Source organism: Phallusia mammillata, chromosome 2 (genome assembly GCF_965637545.1).
Source record: "Phallusia mammillata chromosome 2, kaPhaMamm4.hap1.1, whole genome shotgun sequence".
NCBI classification, from domain to species: domain Eukaryota; kingdom Metazoa; phylum Chordata; class Ascidiacea; order Phlebobranchia; family Ascidiidae; genus Phallusia; species Phallusia mammillata.
In genome coordinates, this window is record NC_137253.1 from 23,363,281 (window position 1) to 23,376,964 (window position 13,684).

General features: G+C 36.3%; 1 protein-coding gene and 1 long non-coding RNA gene across 4 annotated transcripts; both read right to left on the reverse strand.

Annotated features, from left to right (window-relative positions):
* Positions 1-577: 577 nt before the first annotated feature.
* Positions 578-8,649, reverse strand: LOC145213361 (2-Hydroxyacid oxidase 1-like). Of its 3 annotated transcripts, XM_080081604.1 has the most exons (9): positions 6,953-8,649; positions 5,495-5,646; positions 5,307-5,422; positions 4,966-5,105; positions 4,177-4,346; positions 3,970-4,061; positions 3,751-3,909; positions 2,122-2,191; positions 578-1,919 (listed from the first exon to the last, which is right to left on the reverse strand). In XM_080081604.1, the coding sequence occupies exons 1-9, from the start codon at positions 7,084-7,086 to the stop codon at positions 1,843-1,845; spliced, it is 1,110 nt and encodes a 369-aa protein (XP_079937730.1). In that variant the 5' UTR covers positions 7,087-8,649; the 3' UTR covers positions 578-1,842. The 3 variants fall into 3 exon arrangements, with proteins under 3 accessions (XP_079937730.1, XP_079937733.1, XP_079937731.1); XM_080081607.1 differs by lacking the exon at positions 4,966-5,105 and having other exon boundaries at positions 4,177-4,330; XM_080081605.1 differs by lacking the exon at positions 578-1,919 and having other exon boundaries at positions 2,134-2,191; positions 3,747-3,909.
* A 2,086-nt stretch (positions 8,650-10,735) lies between these two features.
* Positions 10,736-12,037, reverse strand: LOC145213362 (uncharacterized). Its single transcript, XR_013856823.1, has 3 exons — positions 11,274-12,037; positions 11,055-11,113; positions 10,736-10,847 (listed from the first exon to the last, which is right to left on the reverse strand). It is a non-coding gene; the product is annotated as an uncharacterized LOC145213362 (long non-coding RNA).
* Positions 12,038-13,684: the final 1,647 nt, after the last annotated feature.

Here is a 13,684-nt window from a genome sequence, read left to right on the forward strand (position 1 = left end):
AAAGAAAGTGTTTTTCGCCACGATTGCATAGTTTTGAACGAATTGCAGTTAGTAGTCCATTAAGTTTTGGTTCGATAATTTGCTTGTGTGTTTTGTGTAATCCAATTTTTCACTTCGGTGGTAAGTTTCAGTCCCACAAAACAGTAAATCTGGTTGGAAAATTTGAAAGGATCCCCAGCAAGGTCTTCGTGTCTGGTTAAGGCAGTGGTTCTTAACCTTTTTATAACGGCCGAACCCCTACGACATTCTTCAGCCTTTGGTCGAACCCCACAGTTACATCCTAGGTTTTTAAACCATTTTGTTTGCTGGGTCGTAATTAGATTTTGTTCAAACGTAGTGTCAACAGTTATTGTTTGTCCTTTTGTTAAATTCTGACATAATAATACAAACATCTTGTTTCCAGATTGCTTTAATTCTGGCAATTTTTAGTTTTTACCAAAATAAGGCATTGTATTTTTAACATCTGTACACAAACATGAAAAAGATGAAGTAATAAGTTTTTGCTGCCAACAAAATTTCGTTGTTTTTCTGCATAAGAACAACGCGCACAGTGCTCTTTGTAACGTCAAAAAATAAAATAAAACTGCAGTTCAGGGGTGCACAACGTTTTTGCTAGGACGGCCGCATCGCAGATTCTTGTTTCACCAACGGCGGCCATTTACCTGCTCTTTTGTTTTAAAATACTTGGTTTATATCATATATATATATATATCATTTAATAGAGCCCAAAAAGGCCCAGATTAATTTCTAGCTTGGTGCACAGATTGAGCTGCACAACGTGGCGATCGGTCTTAAAAGTGTTTATGATGTCATAATCTATATTGTGATGCTTGTGGTACCTGTTTTGTTCGCATTGTTTGCACACAATAGGCGTACAAAAGTCTGACGCATATGGTTTTTTGACTGGTAATACTCTTTTTAGTACCACAAAAACTGTTCGAGCAGTTGAAAAATAAAATATTTAGCACAAGAGTTTTATTTACGTCACCGCCGCCTGTACATATATTTTAGTAAACATGTTCACGGCCGCACCAGCTCGACTCTGCGGCGGCATACGGCCGCAGGGTGTGCACCCCTGCCTTAGTGTAAGCTTCCAGCGTTTTGATATTTGGCAAACAGAAATGCCATTTCTAGCGACTATAGACCCCAAAGTTTGACCCAAACGAGTATTTGTATTGTACTTCAAAAGACCTTCGTCGAACCCCCGATTCGGCTTTGCCGAACCCCGGTTAAGAACCACTGGGTTTAAGGATTTTATAAGTAGAATTAAGTGGTTTTAAGGGGTCAATTTCAGAGTTGCTATAATGCTTAGCCTACTGTATTAGCACTTTATTACCAGTCGGTTACAAGTTTATTAACAAAGGTAATATATAAGCGCATGCTAACACAATATACATTTATTGCTATATGTAAGTACCACAAAACTAGGCATTTGAAACACTAGTATGGTGCTAAATGATTGACATGATTGTTACACAAACTCCGCCAACGGCCTTAAGACGCAGGTAAAAACAAATGAAATAATTTCCTTAGGTTTTGTAAGTGCACAGCAGTGCAGATTTTTCAAGTAAAACGAATTGACCAAGTACGAGATGTTGTAAACTTGTGTTTTACACTCATTTTCTAAACGCTTTGGAAGCCGTACAAATATATATAAATGCAAAAGCAAAAAGCGATACACTGCAAACAATGATTTCAAGCAACTTGAACTTAAAAAAAATCAGTACCGGTAGCCGTTATTGTGGAACATAAAAATGTCATATTATAGGGCGAAGTAACCCATGCTTAAAACACTGATGCGATATGGTGCAAATGTGCAAAGTTTATGCGATAAAGCAAAAATTAAAGGTTGGAAGGATAAAATGTTTGGGGAACTACCAAGTTTTTTCCTTCCTGAAGCCCCTTCACAGAACGACAACCTGTAGGAATTAGAAAACACATCAAACGGCCTGCTTATGCAAAACAAATGTCCGACAAGAAACTCCAAATATAAGCTATTCTATCTATGATAAAAGTTTTACTTACCGAATATATGACCTAGCTGATACTTTATATTACTGCAACAAAACGAGTTTTTTCTGTTTCACAATTATTCTCCATTAGCCCATAGTGGTTACTTACCCATCAGTTGCATTGACATTCTGAATTCATCCCTTAGAATTGACAATACGCTTTTAACACCGTTTTCACCCTGCAACGAAAATTTGAAAGTTCTAGAAAACTAGAAGGGTGGCTTAGCACATATTGCCATTGCACATACACTGTGACCTATTTCTTAACATATATTTACATCTGACACTTATTTTATATTGGGTCCCATATCATCCACTGACTTTTATAACCTTAGTTGTTTCCGCAAGCAGAAACTCATGGGTCCCCACACATGCAAAGTTGTAAATAATGCATTTCAAGAGATAACAATGAGAAAGTTTGGCATTGTATCGTCAAACACAGTGATCGGTGCTGTGCATAAGTAAATATGCTATATGGAGTAAAGACTATATAAATTCATTCCATTCATACATTTTTGAAGGTTTTTCTATTTTATGCCTATCTGAGAAAAAAGTGTTAAATAGTGAGAAAATAGGCTAAAACACAACAATCAGCTCCTATTAATGGTGAATTGTACATGACTGTAGGAGTCTAGTGGAGTAAATGATACTACAGAGTTTAACAGAACAACCAACACCTACAAATGGTACACTTTACAAACTGTCCAAATTTCATTCAGTTCAGACATTGTTTAAAAAATTGAACCATTTTGGGGGGCTAGTGGGGTAAATGTTGGGGCAACAGGGTTGAACACAACATTCTACACCTATAAATGGCACACTCTACAAGCTGTGTAAATTTCAGTCAATTCTGACATTGTTTACAAAATGGACCCATTTTGGGGGGCTAGTGGGGTAAATGTTGGGGCAACAGGGTTGAACATAACAAACAACAACTATAAATAGCACACTTTATAAGCTGTCCAAATTTCATCAAATTCGGACAATGTTTAAAAAATTTACCCTTTTGAGGGGGCTGGAGGGGTAAATATTGGGGTTACAGGGTTAAATAAAACAATTGACACCTATAAATGACAAACTCTGCAAGTATTTCAAATTTCACTAAATTCTGACACCGGTTAAAAAACTCACCCATTTTAGGGGGTTAGTGGGGCAACTGATGGGGTTTAACACCCAAAAGTATAAAATGTGAAACCACCATGACCCAATTAACAGTCATGTAAAATTTTATCCAAATCGAACAATGTTTAAAATTCTAACCACTAGAGGTGTTATTAACAACATTCGTCAACGCTTCTGACGTCATAAGGCTGTTAATACCCCTCTGACTGGCATGTGCAAAAACGTCCACCAAGTAATGCACAAACACAAGTATGATATGTACTGGTGCCTTTATTATACTATTACACTACAGAAATCTTTCGTTTGTGGTGCGCAGCAACATACAAAAACGTTTTACACTTTGGGGTCTAGCAGGGTAAATACTGGGGCTATCAAGTCAAACAAAGCAAATGGCACATCTACATAAATATATCTACCATCTGTGAAAGTTTCATCCAAATTCACCAAAGATTTCATGCTAAAAGTGCATGGACAAACTTCACCGGAGAAAAAAGAAAAAAAAACAAACAGTGAAATCAAGATGCGTCCCCTTCAGGGAAGGGGACCCATAATTATTAGATTTCAATTTTGAGAAAAAAACATTTTTACGCAGGTGTGAGACGTCAAACTCACTTACGTCGTATGCTAGTCCCCAGAGGACAGGTCGTCCAACAAACACTGCTTTGGCACCCATTGCAACTGCCTTTAAAACGTCTGTACCGGTTCTAACACCTCCATCCAAAAACACATCACATTTTCCATTGACAGCTTTAACGATTTCGGGGAGAGCATCAATCTTCGAATTTTAGATAATGTTAAATTTTGCGGAAACACAAAACAAAAAACTAGTAAATACTGTGGCAGGAACTCCATCCAGCTGGCGTGCTCCATGATTGGACACCACAATCCCATCTACCTTGTGTTCAACAGCTTTTTGAGCCATTTCAGCTAAACAATGTTCAAAGAAAGGTGAAGGCAAATCAAGCAACCATAATAAACAAAAACTGAACAGGGTAAATAGGGTAAAAGAATAATACATTTCTGTTGAAATACATGTAGTTACCTGTTATAATTTCTTTTAAAACAACTGGCAGTTTAGAAATACTTTTTAGCCATAAAATATCTTTCCATTGTAGAGCTGGATCAATGTACTTTGTCGCAAAATCTTTAATGCCAGAACCATCAACACCTTGTATTCCCTTTGACATTTTTTGTGACTGAAAATTTGCGAGTCTGTTAAAATCAACTTGTGGCTCAAAACTTGGCATTTCACAAGGTATATATGTTATGCCGTGCTACATCTTAACTCAAATTTGGAACACTAAAAGATAGATTTGGTATAACACCTCTAATAACATAGTGTGGTTTTGTTAAAACAGTTTATAAGTTAAAAAACAAATAAAGGGAAGCATTACACTACAATGATTTGTTATTCAATTTTAATTGAAATTAATAGCAGCCAACAGTGACCATGCCAACAGCTTGTAAAATGTTGCCAAATTCAGCACTGTTATTTGACCACTGTGTGGCATGGCCATAGTTAAGGGACTTTAAACTGTTTTTACAGAATCTAACCTTAACTAGAAGGGTGGCTTAGCACATATTGCCCTTGCATATACACCATAGCCTATTTTGATACATTAATATATTTCCTGCACTTATTTTATATTGGGTCCCATATCATCCACTGTCTTTTATGACCTTAGTTGTTTCTGCACACAGAAACGCTTCAAGGAAGGGGACCCATAAAAATTGTAAAACAAACATAAACAAATCTAGCAATCAATTATAAACATTATAAATTAATCATAAACAAATCTGACAAACAAAATCAAGAAAAAAGATGACTGACTTTAAATGTGAAGGAAGTTGAAGATGGTTTCGGACATCACCATATCTTCTTCCAATAATTGGGCTGTCAACAGTTACGAATAAGGCTTTATAGCCACATTTCTCTGCTCTTTCAACTATGTTTTTCGTAAATTCTCTAGTCTGCAAGAAAAAATAAGGTATTTGTGACCATGTTCCCAAAGTTGACTGTTTATCTTTTTTTCGTTTTGACAAAACCACACTTTAAGAGGGCTGACCAAATCAATTTTTGAGCAACCAATAGGAAGTAAACTTTATTTAAAGCTGTCTTTATTAAACCAATGTAGTTCCTATTAGGAAGTTTTCTGACATGTGTTTATTAACCTTAAAGATATACAGTTGCATCCATTTCAGAGAACCAGGAGTAGCTTCTGCAATATCTTCTATGCTGGTCGTGGATACAGTGCTTTGCATAAAACCAGACCCAAGTGATGAAGCAGCTGTGCAAGTTGAATTAATTTGTTTTAAGTGGGGATATCATTTTATTAATCTTTCTGTTATAACTTTCAAACCTTTTGCAGAAGCGATTTCGCCACCCTCATGAGCCAACTTGTTCAAAGCTGTTGAAGCAATACAAACAGGAAATGGAATTGTATCACCAAGTACAGAACTGGAAGTGTCTACCTGGGATACATCGTTTAATACATAGGGGCGCAGCCGATACCTGAAGGAAAAGCATCCAAGATTTAAAAACTGAGCATGCAACATAATATATTAAACTAAAAATACTTATTGGTGGTCTACAGTTGCTGGAATATAAAACATGTTTTACTTGATTTTTTTATATTGGTGATTGGTAGGCAGTGACATTTGACTTCACCTACATGTGTTGTCCATTAAATGCAAACTCAGCATGTGCAACATTGAACACCATTAGTTTAAAACATTGAAGATATATATGTCAGTTAATACAAGCTAACAATATTGGTCTACAATGGACTTGAAAACTCTGTATATGGGTTATTAGGAAATCTATACTGCCTCCCGCTGAATTACGACAATTTGCATGCAGTAAAGTGAAGTTTCAGGTAGGAAAAAAATTCATTAAACCCCTGTACAGTAATATTGTGCAAATTTGTTATTAACACCTACCATGATACATATTTGTAAAAATTAACATTTCAGGACTGATTATATTGCATGAGTTATTGTAAAACACTGGCAGAAACAATCAAGTAATCATATTTATCAATATGTAGGTTTGTTATAATCAAAACGAAAACACAGGCTGCATCATTTATACCAGGTTTGGCCAACACGTCGATGGCGATCGACTGGTCAATCGTCTGCTTATGATTGGTCGGTCGCCACCAAATTCTCCATTACTCATCAAAAGCTTATTCATTTTAAAACAATTTTAAAATGAAATAATACCCCACAGCACTTCTTACGACACAATGCACAAATGTGCAAGGGCTCAATAATAATGTAAATATCACTTCTTTGTTACGTAACAGTTGTGATTTTGGCATCAAATTATGTTGTAACAGGTACAATGTTTGCTGTAACAAACAGAGTGTTTGTGTTAATGAAGCAGTTGCAATTGATTGAGGAAATGCAGTTAAAAAGGCTGTCTTTGACGGGATACACACCTGATTATGAAAAGTTGGTAAACTATGTGATGACTTAAACATCCAACTGACTACTTTGATAAAAAATGTAGCCTACACATGCGACTTTGTATTGTCACAAGAACTAAATGATGCTTGACAATAAAACTCATGAATATCAATGTACACGGTAATCTACAATCAAATCTAATGCTGAAATTTGCGTTATTGCTTTGTGTTTGTTGCAGCCTAAATTATTACTGGTCAGTCGATTGTATCCAATTAAGAAAATTTTCGTCTATCTTAATGACTAACAAGTTGGCCACCCCTGATTTATATGATGGTGTAATGGTTGAAGTATAAACACAAAAATGTAAAATTTGATCACTACAACACTTTACATGCACAAAAAAACATTACCTTTTAAATGCAGCACAATTATCTTGCAATGTTTGTTCTTCTGTTGCTCCACCGCAATAATAGTCCCAGGCATTTTTAGTCAGCTTGTTCTTTGCCCAGGCCTCAAAGTCATTGACACAAATGGGTTGGGACATTTCAAATACACTATTAACACTACACCCAAAGAGTTCTATTCACATAATAAAATGCATTAGTTAGAAACAAAAAACAAAACTGTCCCAACCCAACAAAAAACGAGTATTTATCTAAATCAGTGATTCCCAATGAGGGCTTTGCAGACACCCAAGGGGCTGATGGAGTCTTTCTAGGTAATTTTTCCAAAAATATAGTTTTGATAAAGTTTTCCAAACAAACTGTCTACAGTTTGTTTTATGTATGACTATATGAAGCAAAACCCTTCCCAAAACTGTAAGTACTATAATGAACCATTTCCTTGCATAAACAAGTGTCCTACCAAACCACCAAACCCTAATGACACTGTCTGCAATCCCATCGCCATGACAAGCTTCCTGTGTCTGATCACGTTTCAAAAAGGATTAGGTATACAGTATATTACCAAAAGGTTAAACATGCTTGCATTGTAAAATAGTTTCAAAAAGGCTATTTGCACCATATTAATGCAAGTTAGGTGTGAAAGCAAAGTAAATGTGCTTGTGAAACCGTAGCTCTCAAAGGTATAACACATTGCTTTAAGTTTATGTATTTGCTATTGATTTGGCCTACATCATGCTATTGATTTGATCTACACAGTTTATTTACTTTAGCAGTAATGTGTATGAGGTTGATTCCTGCTTTCAATTGGGTACCTATCTTTTGTTTAACAATTAGACAGTATTTAACTACCTAATTGTTTCCACAAGCAGAAATGAATGGGTCCCCACACAAGCAATGGGTACACACACACTGGTTGCAGTACAAACAGTGTGTGATAATTTTGTTGACAAATTAAAAAAAGTCCATTTGTTTTCAATATTTCAATATGTCTCGTCCACATTATTTTGACATCGGATTATTATCAGCATATTTTTATAAAAAAGAGCAATTAATTAAAAAATACACACAATTCAATCAAAATTAATTAACACCCTACATCCTGCATTGTATACAAACTGTCCAAGTTATGTAAACCGCTGGGTCAAAATTTCACTGGCCTGTAGGTAAACTGCTAAAAGAAAATCATGAGGGTCTTTTAAATTTAAAATTACTATACCCATCAGTTAAAAGCATCCTGTAAGATTCAACAGATCTTGTTCTCTGCCTTATAATGCACCAGAGGTTTAACAAAACTCAACCATTAACATCCACTAGAACACAAATCTAATTTGAAAGTTAATGTGCCGATTTCATAACCTTATTTATAGGTGTCAGTGTCACTCAGCTGACTGATAGGTTTAGTCTTTGGACTTCGAAGTCAAGATACAACATACATATTTTCGAATATCGTACTCCTACTCCACTTGAGTTATCATAATAATGCAACAGCCTACCCTCACTCGTTCGCATAAAGCACAAACACGCACTAAAAGCTAAAACTGCTGAAACGGAGTAGCGACCTGCGAGACAATACGTGACGCGGTGCCTTCGAAAACTGCAGGTGCGCTAGGTGCACTTGGACCGCTAGGTACTTCGCTTGGTAAACTACAGGTAACTCGTTTTAATTTGGGGGGTTAGGGTTCGTTCAAACACAAGTTTTCGCAAAATGTTACGATACTTTTGGCACGAAAACACGTAAGTATGAACGGAAACTTGGTTTCAGAACAACTATATGAACAGAGTATGTTTTGATACTGTTTCGTCAAAACCGTTCGAGTGAACGCGAAGAAGGTTTGGGAACATGACGTAATCTTATGGTTGAATAGCCACGATTTGTTACGCCAAAACGTCGACCGTTCATTGCCCGTGGTTCCAAACTTGCACGTGTAGGAAAAAAGATGTGGTGTCAGGGTGTTTATGCTTATTTGCTGTTAAGACGACGACGAAAGCGGCGTCGAAAAGTTGTTTGTCCCCTTCATATGTATCGATGCCATACAGAATTGTACGGGACTTGGCTTAAATCCCTCCATCTGTTACCGGCTAGTCGAAAAGTGAGGTTAAAAGCAAACGAAGGCTATTGGGAACGAGTGTTAAAAAAATGGACAAGCGATGATTACCAGCTACATTTGCGCTTAAAACAGTAAGTGCGTTATACTTCCTTACCTGATTTCTCATGATGCAATATGTTCTTTTGTACCTAGATCAACATTTAACCTTTTGTGTTGCAAAATTGCACCACACTTACAAAAACAAACAACCAATTGGAAAAAACCAATTTCATGCAAGTGTAGACTTGCCATTACCTTATGGCGTCTAGGAAGTGCCATTGATTATCGCTCACTGGGTGAACATTTTGGTTTAGGAAAGTCAACAGTTTTTGAGGTAAATATATATTAAAAACAACAGGCAAAATGTACACACTCACATTGCTTATCATAGTAATAGATTTTTTTTAAAAAAGGTTACTATTGAGGTGTGCAAAGTAATTGTAAAAACGCTCTTCATGGACGTTGTAAGGTACCAGCAAAATATTGCTACAACTGCAATGTCTTTCTTCATTGAAAAAGGAATGCCCAATTGTGTTGGTGCAGTGGATGGGTGCCATATTGCAATCCCACAACCAGCAGAAAATGGACCTGATTACTTTAACTACAAAATGTTCTATTCAATAAGCATGCAGGCAGTTACAGACCATAAAGGAAGGTAAAAATGTTTTTATTATGCCATGACAAATACAACAAAACTTGTTAACTACCAGCCATTCTTCCAATTGCATGCTTGTCCAGTTGAAATTGATTGTTATGTGCTTTATTATGTATGCCCTGTTATTTTTAGATTTGTTGATGTTGTGATTGGGTGGCCTGGCAAGGTGCATGATGCTCGAATGTTAGCCAACTCTCCACTTTACACAAAAGCAGAATCTGGAAGCATGTTTCCACTGGTAAGCTACATTTGGTGTGAAATGAAATAAAAGTTTGGTTTTTATGATTTTTTTGCTTTCCAGAGCAATATGATAATTGAAGACAAACATATCCCATACTATATTATTGGAGATGGAGCCTACCCATTAAAAAACTGGTTAATGAGACCGTATACCAATACACAGAATAACAATCAGGTTAATTTTAACAAGGTAAAAATGGGGTTGTGGCAAATTAAGGTACTAGTTACCAAGGAATTTTTTGAATAACAAGTAATGTACTTTGGTACAAAGTTAGCAGTTATTTCAAAGGATGTGTGCTACAACTGAAAGGGCTAGCAGGAATAAGCTACTGTGACTAGGCCACATTTGTAAAGGGCGGGCTAATTGATATTCCACAGCATTATGTAGAAATAATGAAATAAAGTTGTACATCATTACATTTTAGAAATTGTCCATTGCTAGAAGAGTGGTTGAGCAAGCATTTGGTCGCTTAAAACAAAGATGGAGGTGTTTGCTGAAACGATGCGATGCAGGTCCACGCAATGCCGCAACCATAATAGCAGCATGTGTAGTATTGCATAATATTTGTGAGGAAAATGATGACTTTATTTCAAATTTATCTTTGGCTAACAATGATAGCGAGGATGACAATAATTTGGCAGATTCACAATTAAATTCTGATAATGTAGGTTCTGCTGCAGAAATTCGCAATACACTTAGCATATTTTTAAGCTGTGAGTAGAAAATTAGGTTTACCAAATGTTATTTTTGTGAAATTGTTATGTAACCTATGTTTTTGTCTGTTGTAACTTATAATAAAATACAGATGGCAGTCACATGTTTGTTTATTATCACAATTTGGGGGTTAAATGTTATGGTGACTGATATATGACAAACTCTCCGCTATCTTCAGAAGTTGAAGGTGTATGAGAAACACACCTGAAAATACAGAGTATATACACCAATTTAGGGAAGCAACCTTGAGCTGATTAAAATTAAAAGGTTGCTTTTTTATTACAGTTTCACTTTTAAAAACATTATTGCTAGTTTAGAGTTTTTTAATACCCAAGATTTGTAGACAAAGAAGTATAGTAAGCTGCATGTGACAAACAACCACACTGATCTAAATAAAGAAGCATATTTTACCCTAAAATCATTCCCATTATTTCTTTTTCATGAGCTCTTTCCTTTTCTGCTTGCTCCTCCTAATAATGTAAATCAGTGTTTTTATGTATAGTTAGTTAATGTTCTAAATTTCACTATATTGTTATGAAATATTTTATCAAATCAGCCTGCCTTTTACTTTAACTTCATATCCAAACTATCCAAATGCCATTGTATTACTAGAAATTTTAAAATACAAACTTGAAATTTCATCCACTTGTTCATTCTTTCTTCTTCTTTTGTAAAGTTTTCTTTCATCAGATTTTTAATATCCATACAATTAATTTAACAAAATTGCACTGGATAATGATTATCGTTGTTAACATACCTTCTGGTGACTGAGAAATCAAAAGTGAAGGGGCTGTAAGTGGGGAATCTCTCAAAATTTTATCCAATTTTTGGTAATGTCTAGCAATGGAACTTGGAATAACTGGCTCACCACCCTGCCCACTTCTTGTGGACATATCTTTAAACTTTCTATACTCTCTCTTTAAACCTTGCATCTTTTTTATGCAACTGTGGCAATCTCTCTGATACCCTTTTGAACTCATCTGCTCTGCAATGAGCATAAATATTTCTCTGTTGCTTTTTGCCTCTTTTATCATACTTTGAACTGACTCATCTGCCCATAGGTCAATCAGGAAGTCAATTTCCTCTACCGACCACAAAACACCTCGTGTTTTTACACTTGAAGCTGAATCCATTGCCAGATTTGTAAAAACCTTCAAAAAAATGTACTGAAAGTTTTAAAAGGCACTTGCGTTTGCATGCACAAATAACGTCAATCTGATGTCGGGGCAAAAAGCCGGTACAACAACTTCAAACCTTTGTGACAACGAAGCGTTCATATTGCGCCTATTTTAACAAAAAATCCCAAACTTAAAAGCGAGACCTGCTGTTGGCGAACGCAAAAGTTAGAAACCACGTGGCCAATTTGAACGCTCTGGTTTGGACGGCAGTTTTCAAAATAAATTTGGGACTTCTGTGTTTGAACGCTGTGGTTTCATCGCTAGTTACCAGACCAAACTCTATTGTGAACTTCATGTTACGAAACCAAGTTTTGGATACCAGTTACCAAATCTGTATTTGAACGAACCCTTAGGGTTTGGGGTTTGGGGTTTGGGGTTTGGGGTTTTGGTTGTGTGTTGGGACTATCGTAACACTTTACCAGCATTATTTGCGTGTTTTAACGTTAACTGCAGTATTTACGATTTGTCGCATAAAAACAGGACAGCTGCAGTATTTTCGAGTCACGTCGTACCTATTCTGAGTTTAATCGCACCAAAGACAGTTACCTGCACTATTTTTAAGTTACGTTGTACGAAAAAGGGTTACCAAGCGAGGTACCAAGCGCACCTAGCGCACCTGTAGTATTCGAAGTGACGGGATAAATGACTTCCGAATTCCGATCGGCAACTGTGTTGTGGTTTGTGTAGCTAGTGAGCCGTGACTGACGTGAAATTTCCCTTTTTATAGGAGTTATATTAGTTGTGTATTTGTTCGTAAAAATTACATTATTACAACATAAAAATTATTTGGCCATTTAAAATTTAGTTTGTGATCATTGCAATACTCTTAGCAAATTTTATGACATTTAAAAGCCTCTTAGATTGACATTCAGTAGAGGTTACAATAGGCTACAGTGCTTCGATCCTACAAGTGCAAAACTTCGTAATGTTGAGATGTTTTTTGCCCAGTGGGATACTTAATCATACAACACAGACTTAAATCATTTTAAAACGCTGTAGTGCAATATTAGCATGAACTAAACCAAACGCAATTGCGGTTGCAGGTACAAAAACACACTAGAGCAGTGGTTCTCAACTGGTGGTCCATGGAACACAAGTGGTCCATGAAGACTTTTTGGGTGGTCCAAAGGAAGTCCACTAAATTTAGTAATAAACTAGAGATGATTGCATTTTACATGTTGAAAGAGTATCAAAATGTTAACTGTTAATAATTTTACAAATTGGAAGTGCGTGATTGCGCCTTCAGTGGCTGATGGCAACATGCCTGTTACTACCCTCGTTTTTCCTTAGGTTCGCGTTGTGTTCTGCGCCTTGTAGTTTCATTGGCCTGTTTTTGTGGTGCAAGGCAATTCTTTTTTGGAGGCGGTACTGTGTGGGCCTGTACTCTGTTAAAATAAAGAAACAATTGGCTTTGAAACTGACTGACAGCTTCTGGGTATCAGCCGAAAAGTTCAAGAGGTTATTCTTTTCAAATAATCGCGCTTAAGAAGATACAGTAAACGCGACACACTTCTTGAGCATCGGTTTTAAAGAATTATGATTCAAGCCCAAATAGTTGTTTCGTATGCGTAGCCTACTTCAATCTTGCTCAAAAATGAAATGGTCCACGAAAATATTTTTACTAGGCTGGTGGTTCATGGCCCAAAACGAGTTGAGAACCACTGCACTAGAGGATAGGCTATTGACTCTAAAACTATTTTGGTTAACTTTTAAAGACGAATTATGTCTTAAATTAAATGTTTTCACTCTTTGCAGTGAAAACAATACACACAGATATACCTTTTTGGGCTATTATACATACTCGATCGTGCTTCTTGTTCTTGTCTTACATGAGAATATAGTGCGTGTGCGGCACACAGCTGC

Bases quoted from the DNA above. Each gene is read 5' to 3' on its own strand.
- LOC145213361 (XM_080081604.1), bottom strand. From the start codon at position 7,086: ATGTCCCAACCCATTTGTGTCAATGACTTTGAGGCCTGGGCAAAGAAC. The intron at 5,106-5,306 runs GTTAATAAACAC...TTTTTCTTGCAG, and splicing joins TGCAACTGTATATCTTTAAG to ACTAGAGAATTTACGAAAAA. The intron at 4,347-4,965 runs GTCAGTCATCTT...TGATTTTAACAG, and splicing joins CAACTTCCTTCACATTTAAA to ACTCGCAAATTTTCAGTCAC.